General features: G+C 39.6%; 4 protein-coding genes across 7 annotated transcripts; 3 read left to right on the top strand and 1 right to left on the bottom strand.

Moving 5' to 3' along the window:
* Positions 1 to 175: 175 nt before the first annotated feature.
* Positions 176 to 3152, bottom strand: fbxl8 (F-box and leucine-rich repeat protein 8). Of its 3 annotated transcripts, none has more exons than XM_036585920.1 (3): positions 3123 to 3152; positions 2231 to 2314; positions 176 to 1168 (listed from the first exon to the last, which is right to left on the bottom strand). In XM_036585920.1, the coding sequence occupies exons 2-3, from the start codon at positions 2266 to 2268 to the stop codon at positions 202 to 204; spliced, it is 1005 nt and encodes a 334-aa protein (XP_036441813.1). In that variant the 5' UTR covers positions 2269 to 2314; positions 3123 to 3152; the 3' UTR covers positions 176 to 201. The 3 variants fall into 3 exon arrangements, with proteins under 3 accessions (XP_036441813.1, XP_036441812.1, XP_036441811.1); XM_036585919.1 differs by lacking the exon at positions 3123 to 3152 and adding an exon at positions 2409 to 2709; XM_036585918.1 differs by lacking the exon at positions 3123 to 3152 and having other exon boundaries at positions 2231 to 2709.
* tradd (tnfrsf1a-associated via death domain) lies at positions 2717 to 12391 on the top strand. Of its 2 annotated transcripts, none has more exons than XM_036585921.1 (6): positions 2717 to 2824; positions 6792 to 6850; positions 7003 to 7156; positions 7423 to 7703; positions 7911 to 8037; positions 9453 to 12391. In XM_036585921.1, the coding sequence occupies exons 2-6, from the start codon at positions 6830 to 6832 to the stop codon at positions 9749 to 9751; spliced, it is 882 nt and encodes a 293-aa protein (XP_036441814.1). In that variant the 5' UTR covers positions 2717 to 2824; positions 6792 to 6829; the 3' UTR covers positions 9752 to 12391. The 2 variants fall into 2 exon arrangements, with proteins under 2 accessions (XP_036441814.1, XP_036441815.1); XM_036585922.1 differs by having other exon boundaries at positions 2725 to 2828.
* Positions 12392 to 14240: 1849 nt separating this feature from the next.
* Positions 14241 to 22688, top strand: gnao1b (guanine nucleotide binding protein (G protein), alpha activating activity polypeptide O, b). Its single transcript, XM_036587060.1, has 8 exons — positions 14241 to 14361; positions 14520 to 14562; positions 15486 to 15627; positions 16462 to 16622; positions 17030 to 17158; positions 19346 to 19475; positions 20461 to 20614; positions 21746 to 22688. The coding sequence occupies exons 1-8, from the start codon at positions 14244 to 14246 to the stop codon at positions 21931 to 21933; spliced, it is 1065 nt and encodes a 354-aa protein (XP_036442953.1). The 5' UTR covers positions 14241 to 14243; the 3' UTR covers positions 21934 to 22688.
* A 1321-nt stretch (positions 22689 to 24009) lies between these two features.
* On the top strand, positions 24010 to 24623 carry mtbl (metallothionein-B-like). Its single transcript, XM_036586929.1, has 3 exons — positions 24010 to 24179; positions 24310 to 24375; positions 24465 to 24623. The coding sequence occupies exons 1-3, from the start codon at positions 24053 to 24055 to the stop codon at positions 24548 to 24550; spliced, it is 279 nt and encodes a 92-aa protein (XP_036442822.1). The 5' UTR covers positions 24010 to 24052; the 3' UTR covers positions 24551 to 24623.
* The last annotated feature ends 1942 nt before the right edge of the window (positions 24624 to 26565 follow it).

Here is a 26565-nt window from a genome sequence, read left to right on the forward strand (position 1 = left end):
TGTCTGTTGTAAAATGCACTATCCAAATAAACTTAAATTGATGTTTATATTTATTAGATTGCAGTTGCTGTGATGCACATGTAACACCCCATATGACTAAGTGAACTGTGCATCACATTCATAATGTAAACCTTTGTGCATTAGTGGTAGATTCAGGCACAACTAAGGGTGTTTTTGTGTGTGTAACTGTCTGCTTCTGTGTTATCTGAGTGTGGTGTAGGTCCACGGGTGTTGCTCTTTGCGTGTTTTGAGTGTGTATCTGCGAAGGTCAGGGCAGTGTGTGCGGAAGGCTGTTATGACCTCTGGTGACACCACGCAGTAGCAGTGCACCTCTTGCAGCCTTGTGCACTGTGTTGCCAAGGTGACCAGTGCATCATTAAGCTCTGGGGAGGGTGTGGTCTGCACTTCCAGGGCCTCCAGAGTATTTGCGTAACTCTGCCCCACCAGGCGCACTTCATCCAGCAGCCACGTCCAGGTGAGCAGGCGCAGCTGGCGAACAGGGATGCTGGGCTGCAGCACAGCTGGAACATGCAGCTCCGGAAGGGTATGATCCAGCTCGAGGTCCACAACTAACACTGGGTGCCTGCGCCTCACCTCTGCCCACATTTGATCACGGATGGGTGTGGCATATTTCAGTGAGCGCTCACAGCGCAGTTCGAGCCGCTTCAGCGCTGTTCGCTGGGGTGACAGGAGGTCTTGGAAGACATCTTGAGACAGGCTGGCCTGGAAGAGCCCTATAGTGTTCAGGGCTGGGCAGAGCTTCAGTACCTCCCTCACTGTCTCGGCCACGACGCCACAAACCAGGGAATTATTATTGATGAAGAGACATCGAAGGGCGGGGCAAAGTGCAGCCACGCCCTTCACAAATGCATCACTCAAAGTAAAGGGCACACCCCTCAGGTCGAGCTCCATGAGGGACGAACCATCAGTCAGTACGTCCACCAAACCCTGTAGCAGGTCGTGTCCTGCGTAGAACAGGGGTGGGTTTCCTAAGCAGTTCACACACAACACTTGCAGCCGTCCATCACCTCCAGAAAAGGCCTGGCGGAGGACCCAGAGTCCAGTTTTCCGACTGGCAGCCTCAGTCACACTGACACTCAGCTTCAAGTGTCTGACTAAAGGCAGAAATGCAGAGAAGCTCTGAGGGACGCTAGCTTCCGAATCACACCTGAGAGGAGGAAGGATAAGCTGGGTAAAGGCATTGGCTGCGTTCAGAACAGTGTATGTCAAAATACACTGAGAGATAAAAGAATTCCTTACATGCTTGTTTAAGATATACTGATGTTTGACAATGTTTTTTTGATCACTTAGAGGAGGAAAACCACAAAAAAGGATGGATGTTCGATCAAGATAAATGCAATATGCCCCATTTATTAAATGAAATTCAGGCCCGATTTCAAACCCTTTGAGACTTTGTGGGGTTATGTTGGGAAACGTGTGAAGAAAAATTCAGCCACTATGGATGGACTGTTGACAGCAGTGTAGAATGTGTGGGAAGCAGTTCCAGTTAAATAATTTTAAGAACATTAGGGACGTGACAAAGCAGTGTTCATGACTAGAGGATCTACAAAATACTGAAACACCGCACTGTCAAAAAGAATTGTTAAAATGTTTTTGTAATAATCACTGACACAACAAAGAATGCAAAATTGGAAATGCACACTAACAGTTTATAGTGTCAGCATTTTGTACATCCTGTAGTCTTAAACTGGAGCTCACACTGTTTTGTCACGCTTTCATAAGGTTTTTTAATGATTCAAAATAACTGCTTCCCACACATTCTTCACTGCTGTCCACAGGCTTTAAATCATGCCCAAATTCACTTAAATCTTGTTGGAATACTCCTCACTTGTTGGGGTCTTCCTCCTTGAAGCAGACAGTATAAACACATTAAAACAGCTGCTAAACATCAGTGTATGACATATGTGCATGTGAGCAAGTGTAATACACCACAGTAGTACGTAGTAGTAGTAGTACATTGATCAGTTTAGTACATAGAATGTGTAATATAGTATGGTATAGTAAGAGGTGGTTTGGACTAGAGTGCCCAGGTTGAATACGTCACTGAGTATGCAAACATATGTTACGTGACATTAGAGGTTGTCTTAATTATACCAAAAAAAAGACACTGCTGTAACATGCAGAGCTGTAATGGATCTTGAGCTATTCGAAATGTTATGGGCCTCGACAGTAATATATCATTTCTCTTCTAACAGATCCATTTACTCACCTGACTTCCGTGTGCGTCCATGCACTGGGATATGTCATGGTGTTGGACCATGTTTTACACACAGTGAAGGCATTATATTTGTCCCTTAGCGAGAGAAAAGAGAAAATATAGGCAAGGATTTCTTCTGGCAGTTCCATTACATAACAGGTTTTTCATTAATACGTGCTATCTTTCATACCAATTCGTTATCAAAAGACCAGCGGTGTAGCTCTTCAGAAGTCCGCTACAAATAAATCTCAGCAACACCGACACTACTGCTCTTTGTCTTTTTTGTGCTGGACCGTCCTGCGGACTACTGCTGTTGATTTTACTCCCTGCTTTCAAGTGAATGTTTTTCTCTACTTCCTCTTACACCACGAGTTCCGCTGTTAAACAGCCAAAAGTGTGCAGAAACAGAACATTCCACCAATCAGCGCGTGAAACCCGGCCGTCTCCACCAATCACAATTCACTCAGTCTTGACGTGGGTGTGTTCCAATATCGACTGACTTAGTCACTTTTCTTTCCGACGCTTTTTTTTTTCTCCCGAAAAGCTTCTTTCTTTTCACCATTTACCAAGACGTTCGTACCGCTCGGACAAGGCCGTTTTACATCAGTACGTGAGTAGTAAATCATCTCTGACTCAATTTAGCTTCAGTTCGTACAAAAGATTCGCTAAGTCCCCAAGAAAAACTTCTTGCTAGCTGGCTAGCTAAATTGTGAGGCTGTTCTAGCTGGCCTCCTTACTAGCAGTGCAATTATATGCGTCTACTAAACAGAGCTTTAGTTTTTAATTCATACATCGTTTTCGTACCCCTGTTTTATTTGTCTGAATTCACTGTTACCATCTAAAAGTTACTTTTTTGGTCATGTGACGTATATGCGCACAAGTTTTGTGGGTCGCATTCTATTACCTGCCAACGCGACTCGCGTGACGCGTGCACCTCCGGTTCGTCACTTCACAGTTTCCTTCTCTCGAAACACGACTGACCCACTTAACGAACACTTTTACATTTCCTGACGAGGAAATGGTTAGATGTTGATGTAGATGCGAAATGGTTTGTTCTTTGATGAGTTCTTCTAGATTAAATTGTATTTTCGATATGCATGTTCGGCAGCGTGCATAGCAGACAAATGTAACTTGTTATAGTGACAGCTTTATGTATAGCTATATTTTTGGAGATCCCCCAAACACTTACGAATCGTTACGTAGCTGACATCTAACCCTACTTTTTCCACCTTCGGACTCTCCCAACGTGTATCAGATTGTGTGGTGTCTCGTCGTGTACTGGCTTTAGCCTTTCCTGTGTATGCATGATAAAATGTAACTTGACAGTCCTTTAAAACACTGTCTGAATCTCAATCTGCACATCGCTACTGTTGACCTCACACTTTATCCTGCATACATTGTCAGGAACCTTAGAGTTGCTTAGGTGACCAGCTCAGCCCAGAGGTGTTTGCACACACAGAATTAAGGGGGGGTACAGCTCAGCCTCCTTGCTTGCCAGTAATATGGGCTGAGTAGTCAATACAGCCTGGCATGAAGAACACAGAGCCACTTTTTTTTGTTTTTTTTAATTGAAAACTGTATCCTGGAAAAAGATGTCCTTTTCTGTCGAAGTACTGATGTGGATACCAAGGCGGTCTGATTTGCTTAGTACATACATGTTGATTTCCCCAAGTCATTTTCAAAACCTTTTCAAAAGGCACACTCTTTCTCCCTATTTGACTCCTTCTCTCACTCCTTCTGCCACTCTTCTGGGAAGGCTTTTCACAAGATTTTTTAATGTGTCTGTGGAGTTTTGTGTGCATTCGGTCCAAAGAGCATTTGTGAGGTCAGGCACTGATGTTGGATGAGAAGGCCTGGCTTGCAATCCGTGTTACAATTCATCCCAAAGGTGTTCAGTAGGGTTGTGGTCAGAGTTCTGTACAGACCACTGGAGTTTGTCCACACCACACTCATCAAACCATGTCTTTATGGACCTCACCTTGTGCACAGGGACACAGTCATGCTGGAATGGGAAAGAACAGGCCCCTTTCTGTCAGTTTATGTGGTCTGTCCTTTTGTGGTTGAGTATGGTTACTCCTAGATTGCTAATTGCTCAATTCCACAATAATAGCACTCACAGTTGTCTGGGGAAGATCTAGCAGAGCATCTAACTTGTGGCTGAAGTGGCATCCTATGACAGGGCCACGTTTAATTTCTCTGAGCTCTTCAGAACAACCCATTCTACTGCCAGTGTTTGTCTATGGAGATTGCGTGGCTAGGTGCTTGATTTTATACACCTGTTAGCTGGTTTGGCTGAAGCACCTAAACTCAATAATGTGGAGCAGTGTCCACATATTTTTGACCATTTTTTGACATATTTTTGTATAACTACTGCTAGCTCAATATTGAGAATAATTGCCGCACACCCTGATTTAATTCTTCTTTTAGCCTGACTTCATGGAAACTGAAAGTGTTCAAAGCAAAGAGGCTAGGGGAAGTGTGCTATGGGAATTGTATTGATTGTAATTCATTTACATGGTCATAATGTTTTGTATTGCATAGTTTAGCTCAAGAATAAAGGTTAAAATAAAAAAAAAGCTTTTCCTGTTTTCCTGTTGAATCATTTCTCTGAGATTATAAAAGAGCATATCACCATTTCACTAGGGCGCATGTCTCAGAAAATTAGGTCTAGTGACGCCTCTGGACCAGCAGAACGTATTACTTGTACTTACAGATTCTGTTGATTAGACCTCTAAGACATTGGACGTACCTCCATCCTTGTTGGGCTTCATCTGCCACTGATCACCTACAGAGTGTCCAGAATACAGTTTCTTACCTGAGCCATAACCTCTCAAAATTCTGTCCACCTGACATCATTTCATAAGAATCAAATCCAGAGGTCTAGTCCTTACATTCACATCAGAGTCTTCAAAAGGGGTCACTACTTGTTGTCTACAAAACTTATTATTTTTTGCTTTGGCCCCTTCAAAACAAAACATGTTTGTCCTGGCCTGGTCTTTATAATGGTAGAATGTGCATTACAAAAGCTATATACTGGGGTGGGCAGTATGACAGTATTTAAATCTAAAATCACATCTAAAAACGCATAACTAAAAAATCAAATACAAACAATACAATGATTGTTTTTTAACATTTCGCATACAGTGCTGCACAGAAATCTGTTAAACAGGACTTCAGGAATTATGCACTTTATATAATGACACATGCAGTTGTTCAGAGTTCTTTAGGTAGTGACGTTATCTATGGTATGCTCAGAAAAGCATATTGTCTGTCATCATAACATTTATCTCCTTAACGCTAAAATATCGTCACATTGCCCACCCCTATGTCATAATATATTTATTACATTATATATATATGATTTTATTTATTTGACTTTTACCCAGTTTCTCCCCAATTTAGCCATGGCCAGTTCCACATGCTAGTTAGGCCTTCCTCAACACATGATGCTGGGAGGGTGAGGGCTAACATATGCTTCCATGAAGATACATGAAGCTGCTAACGCAACATAATTGGACAGCTAAGTATGCTTGGAAGAGAACACTAAGTGCCAATTCTGTTACATTAGGCAACAGAAGCCCACGTCGGATAGCATCGTGCTCAGTGGTGGGGGAGAGGGAAGGCTATTCTGCCCACTCAGAGAGAGGGAGGCCAATTATGTCCTCCTCAACTGCTGGCCACAGATGACTGTAGCATTTCTGGGGATCAATTTCCCACTAATCGGGACATTGCTTACATAGTTACGCTACTTTGGAGACTGTATTTATAGTGTTTGATTGTATTTTGTAAATATACCTTTGTATTTTGTAAATGGGTGTAATGGTTCTATTTTGTTTCTTGTTCCAAATATTGTGATACTTATTGAATATCATGAAAATGTTTTGAAGTATTGTGAAGTTATATTTTTACCCATATTTCCCACCCCTACTATGTACAGCTTTAAATGTTTTGAAGAGCTGTACACATTTGTTGGTCTTTATATACTTTTTTATTCCTTATTAGAGATGGCATGAAAATGTATGGGCTATAGTGATAATATGATATGTCTATTATCTCTAGCATTTCAGTGCAGATAAAGATATTTTTGACAAATAGAGTGTCTTAGTAAGATATTCATATTCATACAGATTTTGTAGTGTATCTATACAGATACAGAGTATTGGTATGTATGTATGTGTTCATTTGACTCATCTTTTGGCTTACCAGGATACTCTATTTGTCTAAATATCTTTATAGATACACTTTATTGTACACAACTATTAAAGTACTAAGCCTAAAGTGACTTATCAGCCATGCTTCCTATTTGTGTTTACTCAGTAGCTAACACTGGTTGTAGTGTGAAACAATACAGTACACTCACACAAACGTCTGCACTTAAACTGAGTTATGTGTATGCAGGGCTGCCTGTTTTCATGTGAATAAAATTTAAACAAAAAATGCTCATTCTGCCAGCAAACATACATCTGCAGCATAGATCTTAGATATTTAACATGTTTATAGTGTATCTATACAGAATATTCAGTTGTGTTTATTAGACTTATCTCTTGGCTTACAAATAATGTTTTATGTGCAGGCACTGAGGGAATTAGAGGTGTTTGGGATGCTCAGGTAATGGGCAGTACAGAATACACGGTATGTATACTTTATGTAAGCATATTTTTTGGCAGTGGCTGTGTTTACTGTGTATATGGGTCTGTGTATATGATAATAATACTATAATAATATATATAAATAATAATGTTTGTCATGGTTGTTGAGTGTGTTACTGTTTGCCTGAGTTGTAGAAGATGGCTGTGAACAGCACAAATGATCGTGCCTGGTCAGGGTGTGCTGTGCTCTTCCTGCGTTGTTGCAATCCAGGATCTGATCTGCTCACTTTCTACAAAGACAAGCATGGGAAGTTCAGCGTGTTCAAGGTTATCAAACTGACTCTTACAGGTAAGAAAAAGAGGCACTGTGTGTGTCTTTTACAGAGAAATATTTGTTAGTAGCCCGTGTGCTTGTCTGGTCTGTTCAGTCATTTACATGTCGTGTGTAACACACTTGGTGGAATAAAGGGACTCTAATGCAGCCATATAGAATCAAAATAATGCCAATGTAATTCACAAAAGAATGACTATGTTGTATGAGTTTATTATGGGAAGTGAAGTTAGTGTCAATTAGTGTATTAATATACTCAGAGGTTGTGTTGAATTCTGGACTAGATGTTGCAGGTGGTCTTGATGGTTATGAAATCCTGAAGCTGCATGATGCTGACCCCTTCCTGGGAGTGGAACTGAAGTTCATGGATGCCCTTCCTTGTAAACGGTTCCTGGATAGTTATGCTTGTGGCTCGCTTCTTCAGTTTTTGTCTCAGCATGCTTCACGCCTGCTCACTCTCCCTGATGGGGTTGCTATGGAAGCTGTGCTCAAGGCAGGAACACACATCTTGGACCATGACCTTAAAAACACAGAACTCTGCCTGCAACATATATATCAATCTCAGGTAAACACTCACATATAGTTTCTCTTGGGCCACAATATGATAATAAGTAGGCTAAACTTTTTCCCCTTCAAGTAATCCTTATCTAAACAAGGCTTAAATTGATGCTGTGGCCAGAAATCCTAAACAAAAGTATCATGAGCCATCCAAGAAGTTTGTTAAACTTATAATCTAATAAACATTCAAATCTGTCTTTTTGGCTGGTTACAGCCTGTGCGTTTGCGGGATGATGAGGTCACACAGCTTGAACAGCAGCTACAGAATAGCTATGCCCCACCCGTTCAGACACCACAAGAAGTGCCCAAAAACTGCTTCTTGTTCCAGAAACGCATGTTTGGTGAGTATAATGAACAGTTTATTCTTTTTGTTTTGTACTTTGCAAGAATATCCCCAAAATATCCACAGTGCTGTGCAAAAGTCAGAGACAAATCTCATTTATTATTAATTTTTCAGCATCAGAAAAAAAGCAGAAAACATATGTATAACAGAAAATACCAGATCCCCCAACAATTGTCAAATTTGTTGTTATTTAATATGTCCACGTTTTGTATTTGTTGCATCTTCCATTCTTTTTGGGAGACTTGCTTTCAGTTTTTTAAAGAGATCTGCAGGGGTCTTTTTTCCACACCTTTAAAATTCAGTCTTAGAAGTTGGTTCAGTCTTAGAAGAAGCATTTTCTGCTTCTCATGGTCCATGTTAACTCAGAAAAATTCAGTGATGTTGAAATCTGGTCTCTAGTCCATTGCTTAGAGTCATTACTTTTTAACAATCAGATGTTTTCCAGAGGATATTACATGATATATTAAAAAATTGTTTGTACTTAACATCATTCATGATACCTACAATCAAAAACAGATCAACAACTGCAGATGTTATGGCCAAACTTGCCCTGGTCCTCCACCATTATTGGCTGATGGTTGTAGACTTGGTATACAGAGGCTTTTATTGCTTTGGCACTGTACATACTGCCTTCTGTTATGTCCAAAGATCTGAAATTTAGATTCATCAGTCTATAAAACCTCACTCTACATCTCAGATGTCCAGTGTCAGTGTTCTAGTGCATTTCCTTTTGTCAGTTACTGCTTCTTAACAGCTGCACATCCTTGCAGATCCTATAGAAATACCTGTAATTTTTTTCAAATCTGGAGCAAGAGTAGTGCTTTGATGAAGATGGAAATTTTAGGTGCTGTTTATGTGGTGACAGTTTTGGTGGTCTATCAGGTCTTGCACAGTTGTTAGGAGTCCCATTTTCTCCATGTCTTAATTGTTTTGGAACTCCTGGCTAGGAAAGTCCTATATTTTCACTTGTTAATTTGCCCCTTCCTTATGCGAGTGGATTATCCTTATCTGATCTAGTCTGCAATATCTCCTTTAGCCATTTTAGATGCACATGGGAGAAATGTGCAAGGCATCTAAGGTGTGTTTGGGTAGATGCTTGTCTGAATGTCAGTGACACCTTTGGAAACACCAAAAGACGTGGGTGTAACGTGTTGGTTTTGACTGGAAGGGTGGAAGAGTTAAAGTGGCAGTAGTGTGCATTATATATTATATATATGTTAAATATATGTTTCCTGCTTGTTTTTCTGACACTGAATGAATGAATGAATGAATAAATGAATGAATAAATAACTTGATTGGAGATTAAATAAACAAATGGGTGGTCACAGTACTATACATTTGACAGTCTGACTAGAATGAGCAATTACTCTCTCCTTTTTTTATCAATTTGTCCCATTCTTCATATCCTTAAAGATGATCGGCCACTGACATCTGCAGACCAGCAACGTTTTGCTGCTCACGTGGGACGGGACTGGAAGCGAGTGGGTAGAGCTTTACAGAAGAACTGCAGGGCTCTGAAGGGGACCGCCATCGATAATCTTGCCTATGAGTACGAGCGAGAAGGGCTTTACGAACAGGCCTACCAGCTACTGGGACGGTTCATCCAATCAGAGGGACGGAGCGCCAGGCTGGGACGCCTCATCAGCGCACTGGAGGAAAGCAAGCTGACCAACATGGCCGAGATCATGTTGGACATTCAGCCACGCGAGTGAGAGACTGGAATATGTGTGTGTGTGTGTGTGTGTGTGTGCGTGTGTGCGTGCGTGCATGTCTACATCTGGTACCCAGGGGTGTGTTTTTTTTTTTGTTCCTGCATTGGGGAAAAATGGTTTGTCAGCTCAACCTAAAACATAATTTCATAAGGTAATAAGCAATAAAACTAGTTTTATCCAACTCAAATAAATAGTTGAAAGTCAGATTGTTTAAATGAAATAGAACTCATAAACTTACTTGTTACCACATTAAGTAATTTTTAGGTTGAACTGACGAACCATATTTTACAGCATACCAGGTTACACTATGTAGCCTAGACTTAAAAACTAGGAATATCTGAAATCATACCAGTATCAGCAGATATTTGCTTAAAATTTTATGCATGGAACAGGATTTGACAGATATTTAAAACCAATATTTAATGGCATGTTCATTGTACTCCAGAAGAGCACAAGGTTTAAATGATGCTGAGCTACTAAGCTAAAAGAAAAAGATTTGCATTTGATTAATTTTACTGCATTTCTAACCCTCTACAAACATTACATTCCTCTGTAATGCTAATCCAACTGGATCTAGTTCCAATTTCTACATTTTATAAATGTTTATATATCCGTATCAGCATAGGCAGATATGTACATGAAAGATATCAGATATCAGCAGCGCCCCACAATTCTCATATAGTGCGTCCGTGCTTAGAAATACAGAATCATTCAGCATTCACATTATTCGTTGAATAATGGGATTTGGATCTCTAGGAGTCTTGTATGAAAGCCCTGTCAATACTATCATTTTAAACACTGGTACTATTAATTGCTAATAGCAGTGGACCGTGAAAGTATAAAACATGTATGTTTCATGTATCAAATTCTACACCTTGAAAGTCAAAATCTTTTAAAAAAGTCTAAATATGTTGAGGGTTACAAAAGGTAAAATTGGGAATGGGGTCAGATATTTTTTATATTCAGTATGCTTTGTATACCTCTCCTTTTATTTCATTCAGTAGTTTTCTATTTTAAAAATTTTGTATTTTATAGTACTTTAGAGATAAAACAATATGCCTTGCATTTTGCATTCTTACTTCTAGACAGACTGTCCTTCATGCTGTGCCACAGGGGCACATGCTTAGAGGTCGATCATGGACATTGTTCCTTAATGCAAGTTATGGGTACTATGTATTTTCCCTAATTTAACACACTTTGTGCTTATTCAGGAAATTATAAGATTCTTCTTGAGCTGAGCTGGGTATGTTGGAAGGAATACACAAAATGTATCAGGACAAGGATTATCTGTGATCTACAGTCAGTTCAAGGATTGTAATTACAGTTCTATTATTTTGACTGTATTGTTTTTTTTTGGCCATGGCTAGTTGTGTTTGTTTTAACATGAATTGCATGCAAAAGGGTTTAACCTTAATTGTAGAGGATTTTTTTGTCTGTGACTGTGAATGTTAAGATAATGAAGGAGATAGTGATGCAGACTTCACTGCAAAAATAAGTCCAAACCAGAGCATGTATTCCACATGATTATCAGGAAAAACCAAATACTTTTGGCCAAAGAGCATCATCTGGAGATATATCAAGCATCAGGTACTTAATGCATGATTGTCATTCTGTGAAAACTGCTTGTGACTATGTATTAAACTCAACCACGTTATGTAATGCTTTTTGCAGTCCATATGTACAAAACACATTGTTACAGTTAGAACAAAACTTTCTCCATTTTGTTTGAAATTGACAGCTCTCCTTTACATTGTCTCAATATGTCATGATGAATGCACCAACGGAAATGGTCCGAAATTACTTAGAATAAAATCATGTTACATTAACTTACATTGAAAGTTTTTTCTTCCTGTTTTTTCCTTCGCCTGTAAAATTCTGTTTTTGACTCTGTTCCAGCAGCAACCATATGTATTCTGTTTTTGGTATTGCTTTTCTTTTTCCAGTCAGACTAAATGCTGTAATATGTTGGGGTCCTGAGCCAAATCAACCAGTGCTTTGTCCAAAGGGTCCAAACACTTTACAGTAATTCACAGTAGAATAGCCAAGAGCAGTCTGCAGTTTGCTGTTTGTTTGATTGCTGCATAGACTTTTAGCCTGATAGCCTCTGAGATTTTTTTTTGTGAAGACTTCATGATGTAAGGGGGTTAAAATAAATTTGGGGTAGGCAGAATCAAAGTGTCTTGTACCATCTCGGCTCTAACCTAAACCCACTGAGCCCTTGAGCTAATCAGAATGGCTCTGACATGTTTTGCATTGTAGAAGCCTTCACAAGGAACCTAACTGACTTACGTTACAAATGGTTTCCAGTATTGTACTGTATTGTGGTGAAAATGCAAGTAAAGAGAACAACGCAGCATCGCTAGCCAGTTTAAGAAAGCTCAACACTGCTGAAGATTGGACTTTTTAATCTGAAACTAACTACACCCCTAGTAGTACCTGTAATTGTGTGTATGTGTGTGTGTGTGTGTGTGTTTCAACTGAACTTAAAGTTTCACTGTATCACTGTTGTTATATTTTGATATGTTTTTTTATGTTTTCATCTTGCCTTGATTGTTTCTCCTTTTCTCAACCTGTGATGCATCTCACAATCCTTCTTCGTGTCCTGCTTGGAGACCTTCAATAAAGTTCTTCATAGACGTTTTGTATAACACATCCCCCCTGATGTCCTGTTTTCTTTTGTTCCTTCTTTCAAAGTGACCACAGGGTGCTCATAGTTATTTTTTTGTTATCAAGTCTGATGATCATAAACATGCTATGAGAGATGAATGAGAGTGAGGACACTGTGAAGATTAAAAACTGAAAAGGTATCTTGATTTCCTGACCTGAACAAAAGTCATTCATGATATCGGGTGTAGGGTCTTGTCATTAGTCTGATAAACTAGTGTGGGGGGAAAAAAAAGACAAAAAACGAAAAAAAAAAAAAATGCATACAGATGATTGTGTTCTGATATGATATGAGACGCCATTATTCTTAGAAATTAATTTTAGCTTAATGGTATCTATTGAGGGCGGTCAGATTAATGAAATGGAGGAGGCTTTTCTCCATTAAAGCATTACGCAGGACCTGCCATTAAAGTATTAGATGGTTAAGAGATCACATTCATTTTAGTTATGGGGATTTAGCTCCTCCTGCTCCTTTTCTACTCTGGGGTCTGACCGTTTTGTCTGAGGAGAAGACCACCCAGGAGGAACACCTGAGAACAAGAGACTCCGTTGGGACACATCATGACTTGTGTGCTGTGATGTTCTGGCCTTTTTGTGTAATTACTAAAGAGTTTCTCCGCGGGCTAACGCGCTTGTATGTGAATGATTATGTAATGACTCTCCGTTGTGCGTGTGACGTTGAGGGCTTTACGGAGGAGCATCGCCGAGGTCGCCGGTAATAAAGATAAAAGCACGTTAAGCAGGCCACGCGCCCCGATATGGCTCTTATCTCAGTGAAGTAATCCATCAGAACGAGCCGTCTGTGCGTGTGTGCGTCGGGGTGGAGGGGGGCGCTTGGACAAGTGAAGCTGGCGCACAAGATGGATCCTTTGGATTATTTTTTCCTCTCTGACTTCAGAGTCACTTCGGTGTGACAGTTTTCGTAGTAACTCTGCATCTCGGATACATTCTAATCCCCACAGATTACCAACCACCCATGAAATCTCACCCTGATGTGGGACGCAGGGCTTTCAAAGAAACTGCATGTGCTCATGTTTGGGTATGTTAGACTGCCTTTTAGCTAAAACCCACATCACTGACTTCTCTTAACTTATGAAGCGACGCCCCCCTCCCCCAGCCCCGCACCCACCCACACACACAAAACTATTATGCTGGCCTTTGACAATCTAGCGGTGGAACATCTGTTTCCATACTTAGAGAAAGAGAGCATTAGAGAAATCCAGCACCCTTTTAAAGCTCCGACCCGTACTCAGACTGTGACAGAACACAAACACAAACCGCGGACATTTGTTCCTCAGAAGCACCCCCCCTTTCCTTCCTCTCTTTCTCACTCCCTCTCTCTCTCACTTTCCTCTCCCTCTTCCTCTCTCTCTCTAGCGTCTGTCTGTATGATCGGACCGTTATAGCTTTATTATAAAAGTGTGACTCCCGCGTTCCACTTTTTCTCGGCGCGTGGACGAGCGCGGCTCTGACGTCAGAGCGAGAAGAGGGGGCTCTGACGGTCGCGCGTGCGCTCACTGCTCGTCACCGCTGCCGCTGCCGCTGCCCGATGAGCCCCCCTCCCTCCCTCTCCGCCATCCGGAGCGCGCACGCGGACCCTCCTCCCTCCTCTTTCCATCCTTCCAGCTAGAGGTCCCTCCATGCATCCGGCTCGGAATCTCTAACGACGTGAGCAGACGAAAGCAGCGAGAGAGAGAGAGAGAGAGAGAGAGAGAGAGAGAGAGCGAGAGAGCGCGAGAGAGATAGAGACGGTGGGGGGGCAAGAGACACTGACGGGATTACTCCCGCAGACTGAGTCGCTCGCGCGCCCCGGTGCCTCGGTCCCGCCATGGGCTGCACGTTGAGCGCGGAGGAGCGCGCGGCGCTGGATCGGAGCAAAGCAATCGAGAAGAATCTGCGCGAGGACGGACTGAGCGCCGCCAAACAAGTCAAACTCCTGCTGCTCGGTAAGACCGTTTGGAAAAGACACCGGGGGTCCAGGGCTGATGGAAGGTTGCGTGCGTTTGTGTTTTGGTGGACGGAGCCGTTCACAATCGCAGGTGTGTGTGGACACGTGTGGATGGTGTGTTAGCGCGTGGCTTCCTAACAGCCTGTGTGTTCGCAGGCGGCGGGGAGTCGGGGAAGAGCACGATTGTCAAACAGATGAAGTAAGTCTTTCTGAAGCGCTCGTGCCCGTGCTGGTTGCTGAGCTCCCCTCCTTTTCCAGCTCCGCCATGTTTCCGTTGCATGCCCCTCTCTCTCTGCCCCGCTTTGGCGTCCAGTCGCGGCGATTTGCGGCGCTGTCCGCTGTGGTGGTGCTGAAACTTCACTCTCCCCCCAGAGACAGTTCTGTGTGTTTCTGTGCAGTGTGTAGTCACTGGGTTTCCTTCTGAGTGCGTTTATGTGTGCACATGGGTCAGTGTTTGTGTTGGTCAGTTTTTTGTGCTTATATCAAAAGTGTGTGTGTTGCAGTGGAAGGAAGAAAGGGTCAGTGAACGCTTGGTCCTTCTTTAATGTGTCTGTGAGAGACTGTGTGTGGGTTTGCGTTTGAATCTCTCTCTGTGTTAATCTTAATGGGTGGCTTTTAGTGCCTGATCCCTACAGTCTTGTTAAGCACCAGCTACCCATTAAACGGATTTTGTGCGACTATGCCACCTAACCTTACAAGCACACAACCATGCACACCAGCTGGGAAAATGACACAACTGTGGCAACTTTGCAACAGATTTAACATTGTTTACTACAAGTGCCGTCCACAACATTACAGGCTTATGAAGTTACACAACAGCAAAACCAGATCTGCCCAGTGGACTGAAATAAAGAAACTGCACAAGAAGTTCAGCTTTTATCTGATCAGCCCACATGCCACATAACACACTACATAACAAAACTCTCACTAAATTAATTGCATAACACATTTAAACAGATTTGGCTGGATGCTTCAGTTTCTCTGCGTTAATGAGTTGGTGGAATAACATTTGACAAAAACATTTGTGTGTCTGTGTGTTAAAGAGAGAGAGAGAGAGAGAGAGAGAGAGAGAGAGAGAGAGAGACAGTATAAGATTTTACTTATAGTATGTCTGTGTATTAGGATTATCCATGAAGATGGTTTCAGTGGAGATGATGTAAAGCAGTTTAAACCCGTCGTCTATAGTAACACCATTCAGAGTCTGGCCACCATTTTGCGAGCTATGGAGACCCTCGGCATTGAGTATACCGACAAGAGCAGGGCTGTGAGTATGCACACACAAACCACAATAATCAGTGATACATACAAACCTCCTTCCACTGTGAATGCCCCCATCTGTTGCATTATAAATATAAGATCTTCTCTCTAAAAGGTTCTTCAGATTGATGGAGAAAGTGCTCTGCATGGTTCTCTGCAGAACCTTTTGAAAAGGGTTCTATATAGCACCAAAAAGGGTTCCTCTATTGTAACAATGTCAAACTTGTAACAATATAAGTATTCAAAAAGGTTCTACAGAGAACCATATACCATGTACCATTTCACCATTGTCTATATAGAACTCTTTGCTTTGCTAAAGAACCCTTGAAGAACGACCTTTTTTAAAGTGTAGCATGTTTTTATTCCTTACATTCCATGTTGATTAACCTGTTCTGAAAACTTTATCTTTGCCCAGCCCCATCTAGTGGGGTTTAGATCTGACACACCTGACTCTAATAATATGTAGGCCTCTATGTAGCATCTACAGATTAGAGTCAGGTGTGTTGAACTCTGCAGGGCGGTAGTTCTCCAGGAGCAGGATTGGGCAACTATGACCTACATCAGTCAAGTTTTATGATTAACTGGGTTACAGTGACATCTAGTGTATCAAAGTATAATAAATCCTCTTAATGAATGATTATTATAACACAGTGAAGCACTGCCATTCTTATTTTGTACTGATAAAAGGGGCGTAATTTTTTTTTTACTTTTTCATAATATGTAATTGTCTTCATATGTATACACAGCCAGCTTCCCAGACTAAAAATAATTTCACCATTGGAACTCCAATTTAGTCCAAGACTGAGCCTAATCCATGTTCCTAATGTGTGTATATCTTCAGGCTGATGCAAAGCTAATCTTTGACGTGGTCAGCCGAATGGAGGACACAGAGCCCTACTCTCCTGAACTGCTGGCGGCCATGATGCGTCTGTGGAAAGATGGAGGAACTCAGGCCTGCTTCAATCGCTCACGAGAATATCAGCTCAATGATTCTGCCCAATAGTAAGACATTCACAAACATACTGGTGCTGTTGAGACAAAACCTTGTATCTCCAAAATAGTAATGTTACAGGAGAAGCTAAAAACATTACTGATGTTCTATGTAAGTTAATGTAAAAATATTTTATTATAAGTAATATTGGACCATTTCTACAGGTCCATTCATAATGACATTTTTATATAATGTGGCTGCTATTTTCAAATTGTGTAAAGAAAACAACAACAAAAATAAGATACAAGGTAAGTTCTGACAGTGACAATGTATAAGTGGCAAGTATTATAATTTGACATGCCTAATGCTGCTAGATTTGTTCACATTATGAGAAAACATCAGGTTTATACAGGTTCATACTAACCATAAAAATTTTAATCCCATGTCCATGTGTTGACATATAAGTTTCATGTTGTAGCTACCTGGACAGTTTGGAGCGCATTGGGTCACCAGACTACCTGCCCACTGAGCAGGATATTCTTCGGACACGCGTTAAAACTACTGGCATTGTGGAGACGCACTTCACTTTCAAGAACCTCAACTTCAGGTAAGGTGTCAGCAGTAGGAAAATTTCTTTGCATGCTGTATCAATGTATGTGCTGATTTATTTGATGAATCTGAAATGAAATGATGACTCTGAGGTTAAAGCACAGGATGGCAGCTTTATTATGAGGACTTTCACATTTACAATGAACCATACTGGAATCCACCAGTCTTCCCAAATGTAGAGGGAGGAAATGTGCTTAAGAAAATGTCTAGTGTTGATTCTAGGCATTGAATGCATTACAAACTCTCACCTGGTTGCCACTGGAACTGGCTGACCTGTCTTTATGACAATGTGACTGCCAGTGGCAGCAGCAGCATGAATTCTAAAGTGCGATGAAATCTCAACTGCTCAGATCCAACCAAATGCCTCAAAACATATTAAACTTACCAGTGGTATAGGCAGAAATACATTTTTGGGTAGGCCAGTGAAAAGTGGGTAGGCCAGTTTGGTACATTAAAACTCCCCAACACACTAATGTCCCACAATTTCATCACATCTCATTTCTGACAGCCATGCTGTTATACCTGCCTATTCCAACACTTCTACCCCATATAACAATCAACCAGAAAACTGGATTCACATAAACACAACAAACACTACAGCACCCTTTACTATAAAGACTATAGTACATGTGTCCGAATGCCACCGAATGTTTGCCCAATGAACATGACATAAATAACAAAAAACAACACAGCAAACTTAACATAATCATCCTAGGCTAGACTGCCAAAGCGGGCAGACCTAAAGAAGACAACATGACTGAGATAAAATCAGATAGCTGAAATAAAAAGAAGATGAAAAGATCAGAAAGGTGAAGAAACCAGAGCTTCAAATTCAAACACTTGTGTGCCATTAACAAACAGTGGCAGATAGCAATAGTTGCTATGCAGTGACTGGAAAGCTGAGGTAAATAAGTTGGAGCTTGGTGGAGAGCTTAAAAATTTGATTGGTTATAAAACAGTGACAGCACTGTTGCACAATAGATTTCATTAACTTAAAACTTATTCCTTCCCCATTTGACTGGGTAGGCCTGTGATCAGTCTGTGTAAGCCCAGGCCTACCTGTGTTTACGCCTCAGAAACATACTAAAGGTACTAGGGAGTTTTTTAGGGCCAAAATATGGGATGTTCTTCATAGGATAAGTCAAATACCTGAGCTGAACCCAACTAAGAATGCATATCACTAACTAGAAAGATGACGTCTAAGCAAAAAGCAAAGACATTTACCTGGAAGAACAGAAAAATCACCCAGCATTTGATGATGTCTCAAAGACTTAATATAGTTAATGAAAGGAAAAAAATCTGCAGTCAAGTATTAAACATGACAATTTTTAGGAAAATTATGTTAATTTGTGGAATTTCAGTGACCCCTTTACGTGGGAAAACTAGGCTCTGCATAAAAAAAGTCTGTGATGCCTTTACAGTTCACCCAACATAGATGTAATCCTTCAAATTCAAGATGGTATTCTGCACTCTTTCTTCATAATCCTTGTTCAAGAATACAATACATATTATTAGAGTGCAGGAATACAAAGACAAAACAGCAAAACTCGTTCCATGATAAAAACTCCAAAGTCAAACTTTATCAAATAAATCAGAAGATACACTGAAGCAGTGTGCACAGAAATGTTCCATGTGTTGAAAAGAAAACACTTGTCTTTTGAAATCTCAAATGTAATGTGCTTGAGCACAAAGCTAAAACAACAAAAAAATGTGGCTTTGTCCCGTTAGCCAGTTAGTTAGCTGTGTTTGATTTGACTGATGTCTGTTGCTTTTGTAATATACAAAAGTTTGGGCACCCCAGTCAAAAATAACATGTTTTGTTGAAAATCAGTATCCATCGTCTACAGAGAACACACTTCTGCATACTTTAATGCACTATTCCTGGTTGTCTGCTGAATTTTACAAATAGTTGAAAATGTGTTTCCTGTAAAGGATATATTAACTTATTTTCACTTAAAAAAGTCAAAACATGTAATTTAACCAGGGATGTTTAAATCTTTGCACATGCTTGTATTTATAGTGCCTATAATATGGCAGATATTAGTAGACTTTAGTTGCTGAATGTTGCGTAATATGTAGTGTATTAAGTGCTAAATTATAGAATACGCAATTGTAGCCCCAGAACATTTTAAAATACACATTACACTATGAATGTGACTGTGTGTTTGTGTTCTGTTCTCTTTAGGCTGTTCGATGTAGGGGGACAGAGATCAGAGAGGAAGAAATGGATCCACTGCTTTGAGGATGTGACAGCCATTATCTTTTGTGTAGCACTGAGTGGGTATGACCAAGTGTTACACGAAGATGAGACAACGGTAAACGCACACAGTTGCAAACATTTGCCAAAATACACATTCTCACACACAACAGATCAGTGTTAAATACACTGTAAGTACATCGTGCGAAAATCATAAATAGCTCCATTTTAAGTCATGGTACTGCAGGCTCTAAAGAATAGACTAAAAAGAATTTGAATGAAGCTTCACCATTGACACTGAAGTTTAGTCCAAGATTTGGCTTAATCAATGTTTGGGAAACCAGCCCTATGTGAGCAATAAATTGAAAAGATATGGTGTTTGCTTACATACTCAAAGGAAGGCCTTCACTCTTCTGGGTTAGTAATACTGGATCCAACTGGCTTTGAGGAAAATTAGAAAAAGAGCATGGAATAAAATGATTTTAACTACTTTGCTTTACTGATTGAAATTTAGGACCTTAATCTAGGATTGTAGTCCAAAATACATAACAAGCAATCAAGTTGTTATGCAACTTCACAAGCTGTAAGATAAATTGCAAATCATTGCAGTGATTTTTTTAAATGAATCCTTGAGTTTGAAATGTTTTTGTATATATAAAAGTTTAAATCTTTTGAATTACTTCAACTTTGTTTCATGCTGTGTAAATACTCCTTATCTATTTCTAAAGTAGTATAAAGAGACAGGATCCAGATCTCATATATATTCATAACAAGACTTCTTTTTAGCTGCGTGTCTGAGAGCATAGTGCATCAACGCATTCAGTGCTGTATGTTCTGCTGAACTTGTGTTTTACTCTGCAAAAGAGAGAAAAATGAGGGCTCTCAAAGGAAGCTTAGGGAAGTTAAACTGCCAGAGTTTTTTCCATGGTATTAATGTCAGTGACAAAATGTGAACTGCTGTATAATTATTTTGCAAGCTTATTCTGATTGGTATCATCATCGGTTTACGTCTACCCACTCATTAAACAAAAACAAGGCTAAGTCACGAAAGGCCTTGAATCTTAATGTCTCTTACTTTTCTGCTCTCTCTGTTCTCTCTGTAGAACCGTATGCATGAGTCTCTCATGCTCTTCGACTCCATCTGTAACAATAAGTTCTTTGTTGACACATCCATCATCCTCTTTCTCAACAAAAAGGATCTTTTTGGGGAGAAGATCAAGAAATCTCCATTAACTATATGCTTCCCAGAATATACAGGTATGCATATAAACAGACATGCACACAAACTATCTGTACTTTTTATAAACGTTTACTTTTACTTCACTCCATTTTAATGTAAAATATATCCTACTTTTCACTTCACTACTTGCTGCAGTATATCTTTACTTGCTACTCTGAAGTAGAGAAAAGCCAGACTATCTAAAATATCAGAAAGAACATGATGCATTTTCAAATTGATACAAAACAGTCATAGCACATCATCACACTTTTTCATTTTGATTTGCTTGTTGCACCCATGTAGAAGCTAGCTATTGCCATACACAGACAAAGGGCTTTGTACATCAAAGTACTAAGTGCTAAGAACACCATTTAAATATATATAACAAGAACTTGTTTCTTGCAAAAAGAAGTAAAGTTAAAGACGATCTTGCAATTATGTTGATGTAGCACACTTTATGTGGAACTCTCTGACATGTCTGAATGATGTAAATTCAAAGCATCAACTCTATTTTATGTTTTACATCTCTGCAACCATATTTCACTTTAATAGAGCCCAAATAATACAACATGACTATAATAATAGTATCTTTACTTTTAAAACTTGAATACATTTAAAAGCAATTTTACAGTTATATACCCATATTATGAATGAAGTACAGGGTTGTTCAATACATCATCACTTTCCAACCTCTCTTTCTCACTAAGAATGAAACAGGCTGTTTTTGTTACTGTTCCTGTAAGACTGATGTTTGTAAACGACTTCTTTTCTGATTGGCTGCTCTGTATTGTGCATCACTCGGAAAGTAGTTTGGGCTGAAACAGTGAGTGAGCTCTATTTACCTGTGCTAGCTTGTCGTTTTTCACCAAAACTTATTTAAATGGTGTGTTAGTGGCACTGTTATCAGCTTTTATGTAAATTGTTGTGTAGTTGATCTACAATTTAAAATAAAAATGTCAACAGAGCAACATTAAGTACATTTCAATTTTACCACTCTTTGCAAGGGTTTTCCATGTTTTCCAGCATGGTGTTTGTTATAATCTGACACAACTGTGCCGACTGAGAAGGCTGCATGCTCACTACATATGTGCAAACTTTTGATGATCATGTAAACAAAAAAGTAAGTGTTTCTTTGCTCCAGTTTGCAGTCATTTATGTTTCTTACACAGGTGCAAACACATATGAAGATGCAGCTGCATATATACAGGGGCAGTTTGAGAGCAAGAATCGCTCTCCTAACAAAGAGATCTACTGTCACCTGACGTGTGCGACTGACACAGGAAACATCCAGGTGGTCTTTAACGCTGTCACAGACATCATCATCGCTAACAATCTGCGTGGCTGTGGCCTGTACTAAGCCCCTGCCTCATCAGGCTCTGATTGGTTGATACCAAGGTGTGATTGAACTGAAGCCCCACCCCTTTGGCCAGGGCACTCCCCTACTTTGCTGTCCTTTTTTTTTGTCTTTTGGTCAGGATGTTCACCTTTTTCAATGGTTTTGTTTTGTAGCTTGTCTATCTATGTTCATATTCTTGGTTGAGGAAAAAAATGGGTATGGCTGTACATATGTAGGGTAAATAGTGTGGGCTTAGGCGTAGCTTGGGCGCATGCGTGTATGAATGTAAGTCACTATGAATGAGCGTCTGATAGTTGGTCACACAAAGTTCTCTGAGGCTTATGTGGAGCAGAAAACCACAAAATGCTGATGCAACAGTAGTATGATCTTCGCCTAAAACTTCTCAGGATCCCAGTGGGGTCAGTTTCTCTTGTAGCTTATTCTTGTTTAATAATATCTGAGAAATACTGAATGACTGTGAATGAGACATTTGCCTAACTGTTCATTTGATTAAGCTGAATGTCATTTCAGAAACTGAATGTTGCTCAGAGGCAGCTCTCAAGCCAAAGTCATGCGTGAACTTAGTGTCGCCTCTGAATGAGTTTCCACCCAACGGCTTCATGCTGTGGAATATGATACTGTGCAACAAATGAATCTCCTAAGCAGCGCGATGTCAACAGCATTCTCACTCTCCATGAGCACAAGTAGTAAAAATCAAGTTCAGTTCTTTGTAAATGATTCTATATATTTGTTTATTTATTATTTATTTATTCAATTATTTCTATAAATATTAATGTATGTGTTTATATGTTTTGTATACCCTACCCTTCACATAACCTCTTCATTTTAGATTATGAATACAAACCAATTAATTGCACCAACAGCTATATAACCAGCTTTAGAGGGAAATAAACTTACCATATAGAAAAAGCACTCTTCAAGTCATGTTTAACTACATTCTTGTATGACTGCGCTATTGTTTGTCTTTAACTCACTTTCTTAATGGTGTGTGTGCATGTGTGTGTGTGTGTGAGATGCATACACTCTTTCTTCTTACTGCTGACCTGATACTTAACCCAGATTTCTTTTCTCCACCTTTCTTCTCTTTTTCAGCTGTGAATGTTTTCGTGTGTGTACTGAATGCTCACTCTCCCTTGGGGTATACTTCATTGTACTGCTGGTTTAATCTGACCAACTGATGAAATGTTTACATTAAAACCACAGTTTAGCACCATCTCTAGTAGTTTCTCTTCTCATTTAACATCCACAACTGTTTATTTTAGCTAAGTGAGAAAGCAAAGTAGTTGCTGTAATGGTCTAATACAGGGCTGCCCAGAGTGTGGCCTGCAGACCAAAGTTGGACCATGAGGACATTTGATATGGCATGTCCTCAATCGATCAGATAATGTACATAATTTTATTGCTATAAATTCTTAAATCGGCACTCAGGGAGCCCCCTAGACGGTCCATTTTTGTGTTGATTTTTGTGTTGTTGTATCTAAGGACCACTGCTATAAGTAACATTAAATTATATTTTATTAAACTGTCATTAATGTTTTATTAAATTAAATTGTATTTTAAGCATTCCACAAAAATATCACCAAATACATTTTAACACAAACGATACCTACCTCCCTTAATTATCTCACTCTATTGGTAAATCATTTTGCTTGTCTCAAGCATATTTCTTAAAATAAGCAAAATTATTCAGTATCGAGAGACAATTTTACTTTACAAAAAAAATACTTCTTAACCTAAAAATGAGTTAAATAATCTTATAAGATTCCTACCTAAGATATCTTGCCAAGATATCATTTATGCAGTGCAGACAATGCTGTAATTAGTATGCTCCCTCTAAACTATACTATACTAGATACTTTCGATGGTGAATGCTTGTTTCCTCACTATTGATACGTCTCAAATATTTTGATGCTCTCGAGGCCTTTAGTAAATTTACTTCTATAAAAACAAATGAGTGAGAGTCAAATAAAAGCTTTATTCGCCTAAATGGAAAGAAAAGTTGTTCACGTACCCAAAAAATCACAGAAAGACTCGCTGTTCTGAGAAATGTCCAATGGGGGCTCACATTTCTGTCAGATGTTTCTCACCCTCAGCCCTCTGGCTCAAGCTCACACGCTGCATGACGTCACGCAAACGCCATCAGCGCCACAAAAAGCGGCGCAAGCGCGGACAAGACACAGCGTCGACAGCATCGCAGCGAACCGTCAAAAACTGGGCTGAGATGGACAAGTGCGAATGCTCAAAGAGTAAGTCATTAAAATGCAAGAAATAAAACATTTACTTGGAACAATGTTCATTGGCTCTAATGTTAAAGGCTTTAGGTAGCTATCACTGAGCGGGTATTCTCTCTGTGTTCTCTCTTTTCGCTCGTTCTAGCTGGATCTTGTACCTGCGGGCAGAACTGCAAGTGTACGAACTGCACATGCGCTAAAGGCGACAAAAGTGAGTTACGGGACAAACGTTTGTGTGTTTTACTCTTTCTGTCTCTGGCTGGCTGTCTAACGCTGTGCGCTGTTCTTGTCTGTCGGTAGGCTGCTGTTCCTCGGGCTGCACGAAGGGCGCGAGCAGCTGCGGCAGCGCCTGTAAGGACAAGGACAAGAGCAAATGCTGCAAATAATGGCGCGTGATGGTACAGCCTGCCACGCACTGTTATTCTGATTCAATAAAACTTAACTCTTATATTTGTCGTACAAGAGTAGTCTTTCTTTGTTGTGAAATGAAATATATCCGTTTTGATCTTAAAGGGTCCATTATCTACATTTGTATTTTATTTCATTTTTAAGTGTGGTCCGCTCATAATGTTTGTGTGGTTTATATGTAACAAAGACAATCATTCATTTTACATGACTATTTTCTAACTTCTCTTTATCCCTATAATTAAACAGCCTGTTTCTGCCACAGTGCCTTATACGTAAACGACCTATATCCTGATCGGCTGCCCTGTATTGCACCTCATTCAAAAAGCAGTCCGGGCTGAAACACTCCCTATAGCTTTAGCGTGAATGGGCGGGTTTAAACAGCTTTGGGCTGTTGAATATATTTTTCAAAAAGCTGTTTTTAACACTGAATTCAAAATGAGGTTTCAGCTATATATATATATATATATATATATATATATATATATATATATATATATATATATATGTGGCGGACAGTTTACAGTTTAAAATGATATTTTAATAAATAACCATTTTTGCCCTCTAGAATCGTTGGCACCCTCCGTAAAAGGAACAAATAAGCTTGTTTTTGTTAAATGTTTTTGTTGCCTACCAAAATAAGCTTTTAGTAATATAATATCATTTAAAGATAGAAAAAACACGTTTATTCTCAATTATTGGCACCCTCAGAAAATCGAATGTAGAAACTGTAGTTGGCATATTTTATCTTTCTAAAAACACACCGAAGTTTATAGCAACTCCTGGTTCACTGATCATAAACCCTGTCTTTTGCATTGGGCTTTTCATCACCTAAGTTAAAGGGGAATCCCACCATTTATTCAAACTTTCTGCGTAATTAAATGGTTGAGATGCAAGTCATTCACAAGAACAAGAGTGGTTCGATGTGAAATGTTCCATTCTAGAGTCAGTATTGTTCACTGTGGTGGTGATAGGAACCAGATGTCTGAGGAGTTCAATGGCTCTAAAAACTCCCGCATGGAAAGTTATTTCATGAAGTGGTTATGAATATGATTCTTGATTCCTGCGACATCGTTTTACGACAGTTTTGAGATACAATTTGGCCTCATTTTTCAAACCATTCATGTCAGAGAGGTACATGCTGGGTGTTATAAGACACAATAGAACACAAAGAAAACTTTTATGTAAAAACTCAAAGACACATGTAAGTTCACTGGTGATTTTGAATAGAAAATCGGGAAACTTGTCCACTTTAAACCATCTAACATCAAACCACTCCGAATGACTCTGTATCTGCAACTGAATTATACAGACATTTTGAAAATCAATGGAATCCCGCTTTGTTCCCTATTGAAAACACGAAGTGTTATATTTTTAATTTAATTTGCTGCTGAAAATAATTTTGTAATTCAGTTCACGAGCTTAATTAATTTTGCCCATCTTATTTGCTTAGAAAGAATACAGTAAAAAGCATCACATTTCCCTATTATTCGAAGTACCCTGAACCTTACTGTCACTAATTTGGAAGGAAGCCATCTAATGAGACATGCTGATATTATGTCATACCCAGTTTATTTTGCATTCTCTAGCAGTATTGAATTTAGAGTCTGATAGCCTTCTAGAAGTAAGTATCGTAGTGACTTAATTACATTTAAATACATTGCTTTGCTGAGTAATATGTAGTGGGTCTAAATAGTCGACATCTGCGGACCTTGATTTTGGTTGATCTGTAGACCATGGTCTCACTAAATACACTGGCGGAGCTGAATAGCTTGCTAAGTCACATGGCTACTATATCCAGTAAAATTACGAAACATAGACTGTCACACTGTGACTGTTTTGAACCTACATAGGGTAAACCACGTTTTACATAAACTTTTCTTATAGGCTAACTTAAGTGTTTGATATATGAGGTATAATAATGAATAATTAAACGTGGATGTATATAGAATGACTATGCCGTTCTATTAATTCTAAAAATAGGAGATTTATGTAA

Source organism: Colossoma macropomum, unplaced genomic scaffold (assembly GCF_904425465.1).
Source record: "Colossoma macropomum unplaced genomic scaffold, Colossoma_macropomum, whole genome shotgun sequence".
Lineage (NCBI taxonomy): Eukaryota > Metazoa > Chordata > Actinopteri > Characiformes > Serrasalmidae > Colossoma > Colossoma macropomum.